We start from the raw sequence: 15,685 nt of genomic DNA, 5'->3' as shown, positions 1-15,685 counted from the left end.
GTTAATCAATCTATATTATCTTATCATATGTCATGCTATTTAAATCGCTCGTCTTTTTTCTAGTTAAAAAATCATAAGAGAGATCAAAATTGTCGACTTTTAAAATAGGAGATCAATTTTATGAATTAATATAAATAGATGAACTGAGAAAGTACAATAAATGCTTTAAAAAATTTAAACAACCGAACCATTAATAACCATTTATGATTTTTTCAAATCTATATTTTTTTCAAAATTTATTATAACAGAAAACAGAAGAAGAAAAAAAAAACAAATTTTATGGTAGCACGAAAATACTTTAAAATACATCTAAATTTTGTCCATCTTTAAGTTGGTGGTATACGGTGAAATGAAGTATGATGAAATGAAATATTAGTCGATTTCACTCAATTTCATTTATGCTGTTAATTCAAACATAAGTTGTGCTTTATTGGGTTTGAAGCTAGCTAAGGATAGAGCCTTGTCTGCAGTGGAGTTTCGGAGGAACTCCTCAACAATGGTTAGATATTTGAAGGTAGATTTAATTGGAGGTGTCAAGAGGAAGGCTAGAGGCTTTTATTTTTTTTAAATTATAAATGTTAGTAAGAGAGTTAGAATGCCGTGATCTATTCGTATCATATTTTTTTCCAAACTACTAAGTCACTTCATAATTGAGAGCGTTTGTATCAACCATGTTTACTGAGGTGAATACGATTGTTGATGTCTTAAAATAAAGGAATACGGGATTTGAGCTTAATTAACTACCTTTGACCATTGAGCTTAATTAACTACCTCTGATCATTTCTTCTCATGAAGTTAAACACTATTATTTTTTATAAGAAACGTTAGACACCTGTCAGTTATAATGTAATAATTATTTCTACTTGTTTAATTTCCTGAAATTTCGTTGCCAGCTTTGCCACTTACATTCTTAAAAAATTAACAATACATCAAACAAAAGACAAAAAGAATAAAAGTAAATAAAAAAGTTAAAGGAGATCCAAAGAATAATTTGAATGCTAAACTAAACTAATCACCAATTATAGAAATCTTTCCGCCACTTAATAATTAATATGTTATTGATTAGTTTAGTCAACTCAATATATTAAGAGATGTTCTATACAAGTATTTCTCCTAATTAATCAATCATGGTCGGTTGGGTCAACAGATACATGGTTTCTTTTGAGACACTGGGAATGCCACAATGCACACACCTGAGATTGAGCTAAAATTCCATCGGTTCTTTTACTTGTTGATCCAATGTATACAATGTACTGTAAATCAAGCTTCTTTGTGGATGAGAACAATCTCCAGCCACAAAAATGTTATTTTTCCTCTCCACTTCAATCCAGCTGCAACCTGCTGGTTTTTTCAAATCTTTGTTTCTCATCATCTTTCTAACCTCCATTACCCCATCCCATCTAGCATCTGCTGCGTACAAATTTGATAACACAATGTAGTTTCCAATATCATTAGCTTCAATTTTGAAGAGTTTGTCTGCTACAATACGACCCAATTCTACCTCGTGATGGGTTTTGCAGGCACCAAGCAATGTCCCCCAGATATTTGCATTAGCTTCAATCGGCATCCTTGTCACAAGAGAATATGCTTCGCTAACGCGGCCACCTCGAGCGAGGAGATCCACCACGCAAGCATACTGTTCCATTGTTGGTTTCATACCATGGATTTTCTCTATTGAATAAAATATCTTCAGTCCTTCATCTATGCGGCCGGCGTGACTGCAAGCAGATAATATGGAAGTAAAGATAACATGATCTGGCTTGATTCCCAAATTGAGCATTTGAGAAAAAGTACTAAGTGCTTCTTTGCCCATGCCATGCATAGCATAACCACCAATCATAGCAGTAAATATAACCAAATCTTTATCAGCACTTGATTGAAATATCTTATATGCACGACCTATGATGCCACATTTTGCGTATGCGTCTAAGAGGGTTCCTTTAAGATGAAGATCCTCAAAGCTCGACCGAATAATGTAGCCGTGACACTGGCTCAGTAAGTGAACTGATGCCTTTTGTGTGCATACTGGGAGGAGGCTCATGATAGTCACCACATCAGGCTTCATCCCTAGAGCTTGTAACTTTGATAACAGCTCAAGAGCTTGCTCATGACAATCATTTTCAGCATATACTCGAACCATTAGATTCCAGGTAGTAAGGTCTGTCTCTGACATCCCGCTAAATATCATATTTGCATCATGATGTGATCCTAAACCCACATAACCTGATATCAACGAATTGCATGTGACCAGGTTTCTTTTTTCTGACAGATTCTGAAACATTTTATTTGCATACTCAATGTTACCGCATTTGGAATATGCATCAAGTATTGCATTCCCAACAGTTGGTGCAGTAGCACTTAATAAATATCCAGTCCTAATTGAATAGCTGTGTATTTCTTTCACCTTATCTACTCTCAAAAGAGAAACACAAAAATGGATTATGGTCAATATTGTAACAGAGTCGGGTCTAATTCCTAGTTTAAGCATCAAATGTAACAGGCTGAGAAATCTTGAATGACGCCTCCTCTCTCCACAGGCATCCAAAATAGAATTCCATGAAATCAAATCTTTTCTAGATATCATAGAAAATGTGTGATATGCTTCTTCTACATAGCCACATTTTGCATAGAAACTAACTAAAGCATTTCCAACCGAAGTATCTTCAAAAAGAAAAGAATGTCTGAAAATATGTGCATGGACTTGCTTCCCCACCTGCAAGTTTTCCAATTGTGCACATGCTGGAAGTATGCTAACCATGGTTACAGAATCCAAGAATAAAGTCTCTAGAGACACTAAACTACCAAATAGATGCAATGCTTTTAACCATTTACCATTCAACGCATATCCCGCAATAATTGCATTCCAGGAGACCAAATCCCTTGCATCCATTGTCCAAAACAAAGACTCTGCTTCTTCCGTCCGTCCAACTTTTAAGTAGAAGCTCATCAAAGCATTACATACAGAAACATCAGCCGATAGTTCAGGCCACTGCAGCATATAAGAGTGGATCTGTCTTCCACAACGGTAGGCGACATTCTCATCAAATGAAGCACAAACAGGCAGAATATTTGCCACGGTTGCGTAATTCGGCTGTATAGGTCCTTTTATCATCAAACGAAACAATGAGAATGCTTCTTCAAACAACCCATTCTCAGCAAGGCCGGCGATCATCGCATTCCATGAAACAACATCTTTGTGAACAATGCTACCAAAGACAGCATATGCATCACAAGACACAAGTCCACACTTTGCATACATCGACACCAAAGCATTTCCAGCAAATATGTCCCTTTCAAAACCAGATTTGATAACATAACAATGCACGCTCTTTCCACCATTCAGATTCCCCGAACGAGCACAAACAGGAAGAACGGTAGCAACGGTAACAGAATTAGGCATCGCCTCTCCACTTGAATGCATCATCCTAAACACCCTCATCACATCATCGTCATCGTGTTTACTTGACCCTGAAAACCCAGACAAAACAATGTTCCAAATAACAGGATCACAGTGGCTGAGGTGATCAAACAGCTTGTGACAATCATCAAGCATGCCACATTTGGCATACATGTTAAGCAATGCTTTATTGGTAACATGGCAAGAAACATGGCCTTGTTTAACAACACAACTATGCAGACATTTTCCCAAGTTAACAGCCAAAAGGGAAGAACAAGACTTGAGAACTGAAGCAAGAACAATGTGATCTGGTTGAAAAGCTGCATAATCCTTCAAGCAGTGATGGAAAAAGGACAAGGTTTCCTTGTGTCTAGATTCTACACATAAGCTCCTAATTATAGAACACAATGTCTTCAAATTGTGTTGAAGCATGCCCACGAGAATCTACCGATGGGACTTGGATGTTATACTGCCATATGAAAATAGAATAACATATTGAGAGCTACGAAACGGTAAAAATTTGGGCTTTTTGTTTCTTCCCTGTTGGATAAATGGAGAAGAATAATGCTAGTTGGCATTTTCACAAACAGTTAGTGTGCTAAACGAAAAGGTTCAGGTGATAGTTTAAACGGGTTGGTTGAAGCTGATTCAATGGGATAACGGGAAAATTAAATCGTCGCTTGAGGCTGAGTTCTGTATTCGCCGCTTACACGGTTTCTTCGCCGGGGAAAGGGACGAGGGGTGGCAACGCTGGGAATAATCTTAGTTCTCTTTTTCTCTTGTAAGTAAAAATTGAAGTAGGAGCACATTTAAACAATTGGCACGCACACTGTAGTCTTCTGTTCAAAAAACATCTCCTATTTTTATCGAGTAAAAGAGTCACTTTCACTCCTCACACATTCTGCACACAACTCTTGTATATTGGAGACATAAATTTTTGGTGTGGTTCCATTGTATAAAACTTTCATCTCTCTTTATTTCTCATATCTTTCAAATTAAATAAATATCATTTTTCTCTCTCATCTCTCTCTCTCACTTAATTATCTCTCTTATAAATCTATCTAAAAAATTGATGTGTTAACTTTTGTTATTTTTTATTGACATGACATTAAGGATAACTCTAACATGTCGTGTCAATATGTGTTGTGATAAAGTACTACATTTTGAACGTTGAGGGACTAAAATGAAACAAAATGAATAACATGTATTCTCCTTTAAATGATAAAATCTAAATTCTTATTCCTCTTCTCAAATCTCTATCATCTCAAATTGGAATTGATAAGAACATAATGAGATGTGGTGTTTCGTTTTCGCATGTAAGGATAGAAACAAATTCACGAACTTGTGTTGATTTTGGCTATGATTCTTCACTAGGTGATATGAGATTAGAAAAACAAAATTCTGGATGTTTTTGTCGAAAGAAGACAATGATGTTCAGATCATAAACAATAAACAATCAAAGGTGAGCATTCTATACTTGTCCACATCATCGAGTGTGATAGTCCAAGGTAATTTTAATCTTTTATTTGTATACATCCTTGAATGTTCACATGAAACAAAATGTGTCATTTTGTATAGACGTGAAAGGTGATATTGAAAACAACAACTTCTTTATATGAGTAGATGAATGAGAAAAACTATTGTTACTGAGACATTACAAAGAGAGTGAACAAGAGACTTTGAAAAAGATGATGGAAAAAATTATGTAAGTGATGAACAATTTTTTTTTAAAAAAATATTAATATATAGTTGAACAATTTGGTTCTTGATATATGAAGTTAGTGAAATATTTGAGTTTTGCTTCTTTTGTGATTCAATTGATGTATGTAATAGTACTCAAATAATTGAAGTAGTGGTGATTGTTGTTTTGTAATTTATTGATTCTAAAACTAGTGAATGTAACTATCCATTTGAGGGATAGTCATGTAGTTGTGTTTTGGTTCAACAAGTTGTGTTTTGGTTCAACGTTGTTATATGAAGCGTTATATAAACCATAATATTTTAAATGTATGTAGATGTGTTGTAATTTGAAAAAAAAATATATATAAAAGATTTTACAAGTAAGTATCCATCTATCTTTTCAACTTATCAGATTCATTTTTGTTATTTCTTGTGTGGTACTCAAAATCAACAAGAATGTGTCGTGTGTTTATCAAACGTGGCTTGAGTTGGTCAAATCAACAAAAACTAAGGCATCACTAGTTAACTCAAAGTTATCATTATGGATGAATTTGGCTAAAATGGTGTAAAATTAAGATGTTTAAATTGTTTTCCTTTAATTAATGAACTATTATGACAACGAGTTACACTTTGAGGAACAAAAATAGTTGTTTACTCTGTTTTTATTAGTGTTATTTTGACTATTGTAATCTCTACATCAACTCTATAAATAATTTTATCACCAATAAACAATATTTATAAATTAAATGAACAAAAAATATACTGTAAATAACTTTATTGTTTACATTGAAAAAATATTACTAATTTATTTAGTAAAATGTCAATTATTGAACTATTTAAAGCATCCTCAAACTCAACCTTTTTTAATTAAATATTGTCAATTATTATTTTTTTTTTTGTTTTTTTACGTTACATTTTATATTTTATATGAGCAGAAATTATTGTCATATTGCCTAGTTTCTAGTTAAGTTTAATATTTTATTTTTAAAAGTATATTTTAACTTTTTTCTTTATATTTGATTTGCTCGTAAGATTATAGCTAACTTTGAGTGATGTGACAATTAATCACTACAATTAATCACCACATTTTTAATTGACCATCTTACTTGGAGGGACGGAAAAAATAAATTAATGTCAAGTGGTATCTTTCTCTCGGCACATACGACAAATTAATTACTAATAGATCTTCCATAAGTAATTATTGTATCACAACTTATGGAGGTATCATTAGAGACAACGTGAATTGTTTTATTTGTGGATTTACCGACAAATTTGTTTAATCTACATATATTGCGACTGAGCTTTGGGGTCTTGTTAATGGTTTTGGAATAGTTAGAAAGTTAGACATTAACTCTTTTATTGTGGAAGTCGATTCTCTTACGACTATGATTATGAATAATTCTATATAGATTTGGAACTTTCATCTTATTACTTTTCTCCAATAAGTTTTAAGTATGTTGAATGACGTGAGTTGAAACTATGAGATCACTCATATTTATCATGAAGCTAATAATTGCACTTTAATCAACTTTTAATTTATATTTTTGAATTACAATTACAAAATAAAAATTTGTGGTATAATGATCCATTGTCATTGGATATAGCACCTCAATTTAACTCTTTAATGAAATTAAAATCATAACATTTAAATTATTATTTTTTTCTTCTTCTAACCAACCGTAATTAGGATATTTGATTTTCCAATAAATGTCCTAATATATCCCCACAATTTAAGCTATTTGAGTTCGTTATAGGTCTAACCTCAAGTCAATAATTTTTTATTTAGGGCTGCACTATCTTTCAAATAACGGACTCTAAAAATCGAACTCAAGTTATTTTTTATAGAAGAGTCATATTGTAAACTCTCCCAATAGCATGGGAAATTAATTAATTATCTTTAAATAAATATTTGAGTAAATGTAAAGAGTAATTTAAGGGCATATATCGGTGGGACGTTGCGTGGCCACCTTACACAATTCCTATTCCTCTCCTTACTAGGCCACCACCCAGCAGCAACGCACACACCCTTGCATTCTTTCTTTATTAATAATAATTAATAATAATAATCACTCGATACATCACAAACCAACACCGTCTTCAGTAGTAGCATATCATCCGTTTCAAATCTTCGATTCCATCGCTCTCTCTCTGCCGAACATGGCGCCGCCAGCGGCAGTAGTTGAAGGCGGAGGTGCAGATGCAGCACCACAAGGTAGACAACAACCTGGCGGAGGAGGGTTTAGCTTCACCGGTATCATTCGCATGGTTGTTTTCTGGTATTTCGCTTCCAAATTCTTCTCTCCCTCCAAAAAGCCTACCGAACCTTCCGCTCTCATCTCCAACCTCTTCCACAAAGCCCAGCCTATGGTGCACTCTCGATCCATCTTTCATTATTACTTTTAGTTTTTAATTCAGATTTCGAATTATTCAATTAGGTCATGTTAATACCTTCACTTTTTTATCACTAGCGATACTAGTAGGACGTCAATGATACTTTTAGGTTACTTACTTATAGAACGGGGATGATACTTTTAGGTTACACTTTATTATTGGATGAAATTTACTCCTGGCGAAGTTTGCATATTTGTGATTGTAGTTTTGTTTACGATCAGAAGTTTCTAATAAACACGTACACAGAAATAATTTTAAGTCTTACAAAAGATAATGACATGTAAGGTTTTAAATCACGATCATGCCACTATCCTTGATATATTGCAGAGAATCATAATCAAACGAAGTTGTTGTCGACCTGTGGTCCTTGTTGTGATTGTGCTGCGGTCGTAGAGAGATAAAAACAACATGACGCCGCGGTCCTTTCTTTAAAACCATGATTGCATATTTTTTGATTACGTTACTGAATGTTCTTTGTAGAAAAAGTTTCTTTTGTTTAAGGGTGTTGTTTGTAGGAAAAGATAAAGAGAAAACAAGTAGATTGTGTTCTGAAGTTGGTTTTCAAAATGCAATGGCTTTCCATGTTCATGTTGCTTCTTGTTTTCTTACTCAGTCATGTTATTTTTGGATGACATTTTTTTCAGGATATGTGGGTTTATCTTTCTGAAAATGAGAAATTCAACGACTTTGGTAGTGAAAATTCTCTTGTATGGCACGAAACCAATATTCCATATGCTGTTTGGGGACCTGAGAGTACCAGGTCTCTTACTTTGAATTATCCCCCGACTGAGGTATGGCTCTATGAAATTGCAACTGCTACCTATGTGTAGTTCATTTACTGTTATTTATTGAAGATTGAAGGAAGTTTAACGTAGTTCCTTTTAAATTGGACTTTATGGGTACATATTATTTGTCCAATATTTTTTTTTAATGAAAATTCTTTGTCCAGTCTCTGAAGCACAATGGGAGTCTATATGCTCATGTTTTCTTTGCACAATCTGGATATTCGCCCGACCCTAGTGATCCGGAATACCAGCCTCAGGCAGCATTTGGAAGGACACATCGTATGCTTATTCCTTCTTAATAACACTTTAGTAACTTTAAATGTATATAACTTTAGGAAAGTGGTTTACATATGTCTTTCTTTTATGGGCTTCAGCTGTTGTCATATACTTGCCAAAGTCAAAAGCAGATAAAAGGAAGAGTCTGTTGGGAGGCCAACCCGATTCAAGTGAGGATCAAGTGACATCCGAGGTTTGTTATTTGCTCACATAATCTTATAATCAGCTTTATAAAAACATTTTATGATGTTAATTTGGATTGAGTTCAAGATATTTCTTGTTTTGTTTTTTTACATGAGATATATGGATCAAATAGCACCATGATATCTTATCATTATTCATTAACCACACCCAGTGGTAGACTGTTTAAGTTGTAATCCTTCTAATAGTTATGCCTATAGTTATTGCCAGTCTTTATCTACCGTTTACTATTGAACTATCTTTCATCTCACTTACCCTCCCTACCTGTGCTTGCTTCATCAGTCTTCTTCGCACACGCTCAAATCACCTAAGACAAGAGTATCATATCTTATTTTTTACAATAAGCATTTCCATGACTTTATCTCTAAAGTTTCCTTTTATAATCCTATCTTGATATGTTCATTGAAAACATATATCATCCTAGCTTGAATGCTAGGAGGATATTTCAAAGCTTTGTCTTAAGCTTCCTTCTTGCAATTTTTTCGTCTACGACTCTACGGCAGCTGCTAATATGGTTATGTGACCATATGTGTGACAAATAACTTATTGTACTGTGAGGAATTGTTATTTTTTCTTTTCTTTTTTCATTTAATGATAAACACTTGTTGAAAGCAGAAAATTTTGGACATTTGCTTAAATAAAAAACGCCGGCGTAGGCCATCTCATCAAGGATGCATATGCTAGATAACTTGTGTAAAGAAGGCAATTCAATTAATTCAAAATGGGATTCTGTCAGCCCCTTTTCCCCTTATTTGGCCTTCAAAAAACTGAGAATATGGTTTGATATATTGTCAATTTGTCATTAAGTCGAAAATTCTATTTCTACTTCCAAAGGGCCCAAAAAAGGTACCCTACATCTACTCATTAAGATTTGACTCAGTATTTGTGCATGGAACTACTTGTGCAACAATCTATAGATATATACTTTTTAATGTATTGGATCTCTATATCACGATTGTTGATGTTACTGTAAGCCTGTTTCAACAATGTTCTCACTTTTAATTTGGTTAGTGTTCATTGAAAAGGGTACCCTATGCTCTCAGTATTGATCTCTTTTTGTTGTGTTAGGTCGTTGATGATACTGAAGATGATTCTAAAGATGATGGTCCTGAGGAGTGGCGTTCATATTGGAAACCAAATATAACAATTAACTTGGTTGCTGACTTCACTCAGTATGTTACTTATAATTCATTAAATTTGTTGGTGCACTATTTTATCTATATGTTCTGGTGTCTGGCGAGTCATAATTTCTTTCCAAAGTTAATAATAGTTGATTTATGAGAAAATGTCACACCAGAGATAAAAGAGACCGTTGGATCAATTGGTCTTCTTTTAAGTCAAATTACTTTTATATTCAGTTTTACATGAGGTAGTAAAAGAGATGGTTGGAAATTTGGAATATTTAGCTACCTTACTCAGAATGAAAATACAATTTTTTACTCTTCCTTTTATGTCCCTTTATTTTTTGGGTGAATCGGGTTGTAGACCTGTAACTTTTTAAAATGTATTGTGGATCTGTGGAAGGTTTATTTGGTTAACCAAGGTTGGGAGTCTCATATTGGATGTAATATGGAAAATCATTTAAAATCTTTGTCTATTGCCGACCCTGATAATAAATGGATATTCTTTCTATCCCTGCTAATTGTTATTTAATACTTTTCTTGTTTGCAGGTACCCAAAAACAGGCATACCACCTAATATCGCTCCACGTATCCTTGCCATTAACATTGTTTGCCATTCGTCATTTTCTTTTGATACCCTTCCCCTTTTAGTTTCTTGGCTTTGGTCTCTTGATACCATGTCTAGCTTTAAAACAATATGATCATCTTATGCATGGTTGATACTGAAAAATGGAGAACTTTTGTAGCCCTGATATATTCCTTGTTTGTGCAAGTCAGTAATATTTTTTTATTTGAACTTTTCACTTATTTTTTGAATTTCTAATTCCTTTTTTGACCTTACAATATGTTGACACTGATTCACTGCTGTATTACGCAAGTTAGCTAATCATACACATTAGTTTCCTTAACTTTTGTTGACCAGACTTGAACATTGATCCTATCACTGGGAACTACTATCCAACTATTTTCTTCAATGAGTTCTGGTTGCTGCGGGATAAATTGATAACTTTAAATGAGACAGTAACTGAGTTATTACTTAATCTGGAAGTTGGTCCCATTAGCATGACGAAATGGCAATTATTCCAGCAAATTGACCAGTCATTCCAGATTCACCGTAATTATGGAAGCATGCTTGAAGGCGAGGCTGATGAACTTAAGGTCTGTTCTCAATAAGTTGTAAAATTCTCATGTTCCTAAATATAGGACCCTATTAACTAAATCACGGAAAATTAAGATTAAATTTGTCACTCCATCCGTCCTTGATCTTTGGTCCTTTTAGGCTTTGACACACAGATTAAGAAATAATTAATTTAGAAATACATTGACTTCCTTACCCTTATTTCTTGCTTTTTTTATTTACCGTCTTTTTCTCAAATTCCCAATAATTTATTACACTTAATCTCATACAATTTAAAACTTTTCACATTCTTTAACGGAATGTTTTTTTGTATATTCTTAAATAAAACCTAGCTTTCCATTGAATGTACACCTGTCTCTGAGGACTTTCTATTCTATCCTACCAGAATTTCACCTTATATTGTTTTTCTCTATTATGGTAATTTATTGGCTTTGTTTCTTGGTAGCTTGAAATTCAAGCCATAAAACACTGACTATATTAATCACCTATTTTTTTCCTAAAGAAGTGGTTTTAATCAAAATATGTGTTCGCAAAAATTTATAATAACTATGTAAGTTTTTCAGAAAAAAGTAAAAGCCTCAACAGATGTTTTAGTGTTCTTCTCAAAAGCTAAAAATGACATCTCATGAAAAAAATAAGATCCATAGTATTTTTTTTATCAAAGAATGATTTTCTCTTTTAGGTTAAACAAAGGGGCATTAATACCCTAAATGGTTTTAAGATGGAATTTCCAAATATAAGAAACTTCTGTTTTGTGTGCAGAGGCTCCCACAGTATGCAATTATAAGTGCCTTGTTTTTCTAATTGTCTGACTATTTGATTTTTTTATGATTGTATCAGAGGGTATTCTTGGAAGGAAATCCTTACCTCCTAGGAGTTACCATGATTGTTTCTCTTCTTCATTCAGTATTTGACTTTTTGGCTTTTAAGAATGGTAAGTTATTTACATAACAATCTTTAGGACAGTAGCACTGACTAGAGAAACCTTTTAGATATGGTTTTAATGCATTGATTGTAATCTAATGATTTTCTTTCTGTCCAGACATTCAATTTTGGAACAAAAATAAGTCTATGGAAGGACTCTCTGCAAAGACTGTTGTTGTGAGCTTTATTTGTCAGCTTATCATATTCCTCTATTTGCTTGACAACGACACTTCTTGGATGATTCTTTTGAGCTCTGGAACTGGTTTGGTTATCGAGTTCTGGAAAATTGGAAAAGCCATGCACATAGAGGTATTCTTTATGATCGTCTAGCCTTTTTTAAGATTAAGACTAAGTGAACCTAATTGATAGGAGTGTATTTTGAATTTTATATATATATTGCTGATGCTGCTGGCTTTTACCCCTTCATTATCATTTATAGCATACCTGTATTGTGTGTACAGAACTTTCTTGCTGAGACCTTTCACATGCTGATTTTGTAACTATGTATGGAGAATATTTCTCCATATTTTGCTGAGACCTTCCTTTTCTAATTATTGTTTATCATATTTTTGGGTGAGGCAGATGCACGCTGAAGTTACTTTCTAGCCTTGAATACCCCCACAAATTCTGTTTCTTAATTATTTTCAATTACTGTTTCCCCCAGATTGATAGGTCAGGGAGGATACCTATGTTGAGGTTCCGAGATCGAGAGTCATATGCAGGGAATAAGACAAAAGAGTACGATGATATTGCAATGAAGTTTTTAACCTATGTTCTATTTCTCCTTGCCGCTGGCTTCGCTGTTTACTCTCTAATGTATGAGCGTCACAAGAGCTGGTATTCTTGGATTCTGTCTTCACTCACAAGTTGTGTATACATGTTTGGTAAGTACTCTTCTAAATTGGTTGAGATATCTGTGTCTGGGAGTACCATGTGTGACCGTGACTATTATAATGTCATCAGAAGTGCTTAGACTCTAACAAATTTGCCGTGCTTTAACTTCCTAGTTGTAGTAGCAGCTCATGCATCCTGAGTAAGACGGTCCTGAGCTGGGATGAACCTTTTTTGCCATGAGTTTGTCGCTTATAAGAGCTGCTAATGTAACAGACACCAAAAGTAAAATTGAGTTAAACCTCCTTAACCAAAAAGATTTTATAAATTGTTTAAGGGAAATCCACAATCCACACTATTTATTGCTTTCAGCATTTTTATTTTTTAAAAATATAATCGATGTCTTCTTAGTTGTATTTTTTTTTCTATTTCTACTTACGGAAAGAAAAAAACTGCTTTTCATGACAACATATTTGACCAATACACAAATGATCATAAAATTTCTAGTTTGGTAAACTTTGTATGTTCATACTCTTTGTACTGGAAAATCTTTGCAGGCTTTATTATGATGTGCCCTCAACTGTTTATCAACTACAAGCTCAAATCTGTTGCTCACCTACCTTGGAGGCAGATGACTTACAAGTTTCTCAACACCATTATTGACGATCTTTTTGCCTTTGTCATCAAAATGCCAACACTACACCGGCTTTCTGTCTTCCGTGATGGTAAGATTAACTTGAGTAGAATTACTATGGATAGAATTTGGGGTCAAGTACTTCCTGGAAGCTATATAAAACTAAGTTAGCCTCATTTGTGTCTTGTATATTTATTGTATAATGAGAATGTAAGTCTTAGCCTACCAGAGAGTTAAAGCCTTTATAAGTTCTAGCCTACTTCAGAAGTCATCTTTGTTTTCCAAGTTTTTTACTAAAAACAGTGAAAACAATTTTAGTTGTGAAAATAAATATCACGGTGTTTTATACTTTTGCATTATTTTCTGAGCAAGCATGGTATTCGTGAATTTTTTCGCTGCCACTTGGCTGAAAAGATTGTCATTCCAATCCAGATATTTGTTCCATCTCTGGACAATTTTGAGTGCACTTATTTAGAAACATTATTCCAATTGCAGTTCATTGTTTTGATTTCTTTTCTCCTTTCCTGTCTTGCAGATCTTATCTTTCTAATATATGTATACCAAAGGTGGATTTATCCAGTGGATAAGAAGCGTGTAAATGAATTTGGTTTTGGAGGTGAGGATGATCAGGCCGTGGTTTCTGCAGAGTCGGATGCTGCAAAGGAAGAAGAGAAGAAAACCAATTGATTTGGTTTTCTCTCAAACGCTTGAGGGAGTTGATACTAAATACAATGAGGATTAATTTGTGTTTACTCTCTCTTTGAGATATACATTTGCTGTTAGGTTTTTGTTTGAAGAAATCTTGACCTTAATCTCCTGGAAGTTTTACTAGGACAGAAAGATGAAGGGTATCTGGCTACTACACGGCAGTCGGTGATGGTCATACAGCTTTTTAGTTTCCTTGTTTTGTGTATTAGAATGCCCTCTCCTTAGTTTTCTTTATTATCAAATATTTATGCCTTATTTTTGGAGTAGGTCACTTTTTCATTGATTTTTCCTTTTCTAATGTATTTTTGACTAATTTATCCCTGATCTTAAATTATTTTTATTGTAATTTGTGTTCCCCTTTTCTAACATTTCAGAGTATACTAATTTTTATACTAACTGGTTTTTCAGAATCTAGGCTATCATTTAATGTGATTTTGAGTTTGTAGTATGTTGTGAAAACAAAATCACCCTTAATTTTCGTCTAAATGTAGGGAATGCATGGGTTTTTTACGAGCTTTCTCTTAGTATGTCAGATAATTGTGACATTTTTCTTTTTCAAAAAGAAAATATTTATATTTTAAAATAAAATAAAAATAAAAATATAATTAAAAATTTGATGTACATAGTCTTAAGACTAATTTTTTAACTGGAGTTAAATTTTGATAATGTTATTCTTGATATCGAAATAAATAACCACACTATCTTTTCTATTAATTTTTTTAATTTAGTTTTTTTTGTTAAGTTAGTGTGTTTTGTTTAAAAATATTTACGTTAAACACTTATTTTTGCGTCCAATATCGATTGTAACATGCTAATGTGGCTTTTAACTTTATTTTCTTTCTCTTGCAATTAAATTACAATTTGATTTTTTAATGTTTATTTTATTCTTAAAAAGGCTTCTGGAAGAAGATGAAATCGCGTTTTTAAATGATATATTTGACCAACAATCACGTTTATTATACTTTTAATTAAATTTTGCATCTACACATACATATTTTAAGCATTGAATTGCTCAAAATTGATGGGGCTGATTTTTGTAAAAATAATAAAGTTAAAATTGTTATTTTCAAGCAAATTATGATGATTTTTACTTATTTTTAAAATATACGGATCAAAATTGTTGGTTTGTGAAATTTGAAGATCAATAATATATTTTAACTAATTTATTTTTATAAAATAATTCAAATTGGGGTGAATTATTTTTCTTTTTGTCACATAGTAAACAATTTATAAGTAATCTTAACTAATCATACTCCAATAGTGATCACAATTAGGCATGGCAACGGATTGGGTCAGGGACGAATTTTGCATCCTTCACTCCTATATCTGTTAATCGGAAAAAATTCACACCCGCATCCGTTTTATAGTGCGTGTAAAATTTAGCCTCCATTGTCGTCTACAACGAATTCAGATTTCTCCACCTACACTTGCATCCATTAATATATATAAATTATAAATTTAAAAATCATATATATTATAATTAATATAATAAAATAATTATTATTAGACAATAATAAAATTAAAAATAAAAGTTAAAAAAATATTAAGTATATTCAATATGTACATGTATAGAAAATTAAAAAATTACTGTAATATTAC

At 33.0% G+C, this 15,685-nt stretch overlaps 2 protein-coding genes across 2 annotated transcripts; one reads left to right on the top strand and one right to left on the bottom strand.

Annotated features, from left to right (window-relative positions):
- Nucleotides 1–1,030: 1,030 nt before the first annotated feature.
- Nucleotides 1,031–4,449, bottom strand: LOC101514048 (putative pentatricopeptide repeat-containing protein At5g08490). Its single transcript, XM_004502967.4, has one exon. The coding sequence runs from the start codon at nt 3,827–3,829 to the stop codon at nt 1,205–1,207; it is 2,625 nt and encodes an 874-aa protein (XP_004503024.1). The 5' UTR covers nt 3,830–4,449; the 3' UTR covers nt 1,031–1,204.
- Nucleotides 4,450–7,044: 2,595 nt separating this feature from the next.
- On the top strand, nt 7,045–14,454 carry LOC101513711 (uncharacterized). The gene is made up of 12 exons (XM_004502966.4): nt 7,045–7,444; nt 8,113–8,259; nt 8,418–8,532; nt 8,628–8,722; nt 9,799–9,902; nt 10,402–10,439; nt 10,774–11,009; nt 11,830–11,923; nt 12,032–12,222; nt 12,578–12,797; nt 13,302–13,469; nt 13,914–14,454. The coding sequence occupies exons 1-12, from the start codon at nt 7,235–7,237 to the stop codon at nt 14,063–14,065; spliced, it is 1,770 nt and encodes a 589-aa protein (XP_004503023.1). The 5' UTR covers nt 7,045–7,234; the 3' UTR covers nt 14,066–14,454.
- Nucleotides 14,455–15,685: the final 1,231 nt, after the last annotated feature.

Source organism: Cicer arietinum, chromosome 5 (genome assembly GCF_000331145.2).
Source record: "Cicer arietinum cultivar CDC Frontier isolate Library 1 chromosome 5, Cicar.CDCFrontier_v2.0, whole genome shotgun sequence".
Taxonomy (NCBI): Eukaryota; Viridiplantae; Streptophyta; class Magnoliopsida; order Fabales; family Fabaceae; genus Cicer; species Cicer arietinum.
The sequence above is the reverse complement of the archived record's forward strand: the minus strand, read 5'-3'. Positions and strand labels throughout refer to the sequence as shown.

What these genes read in the sequence shown, in the direction of transcription:
- LOC101514048 (XM_004502967.4), bottom strand. Translation starts at nt 3,829, where the DNA reads ATGCTTCAACACAATTTGAAGACATTGTGTTCTATAATTAGGAGCTTA.
- LOC101513711 (XM_004502966.4), top strand. Translation starts at nt 7,235, where the DNA reads ATGGCGCCGCCAGCGGCAGTAGTTGAAGGCGGAGGTGCAGATGCAGCA. An exon ending in TCCACAAAGCCCAGCCTATG is followed by an intron (nt 7,445 to 8,112) that starts GTGCACTCTCGA and finishes CATTTTTTTCAG; the next exon opens with GATATGTGGGTTTATCTTTC. An exon ending in AGGATCAAGTGACATCCGAG is followed by an intron (nt 8,723 to 9,798) that starts GTTTGTTATTTG and finishes TTGTTGTGTTAG; the next exon opens with GTCGTTGATGATACTGAAGA.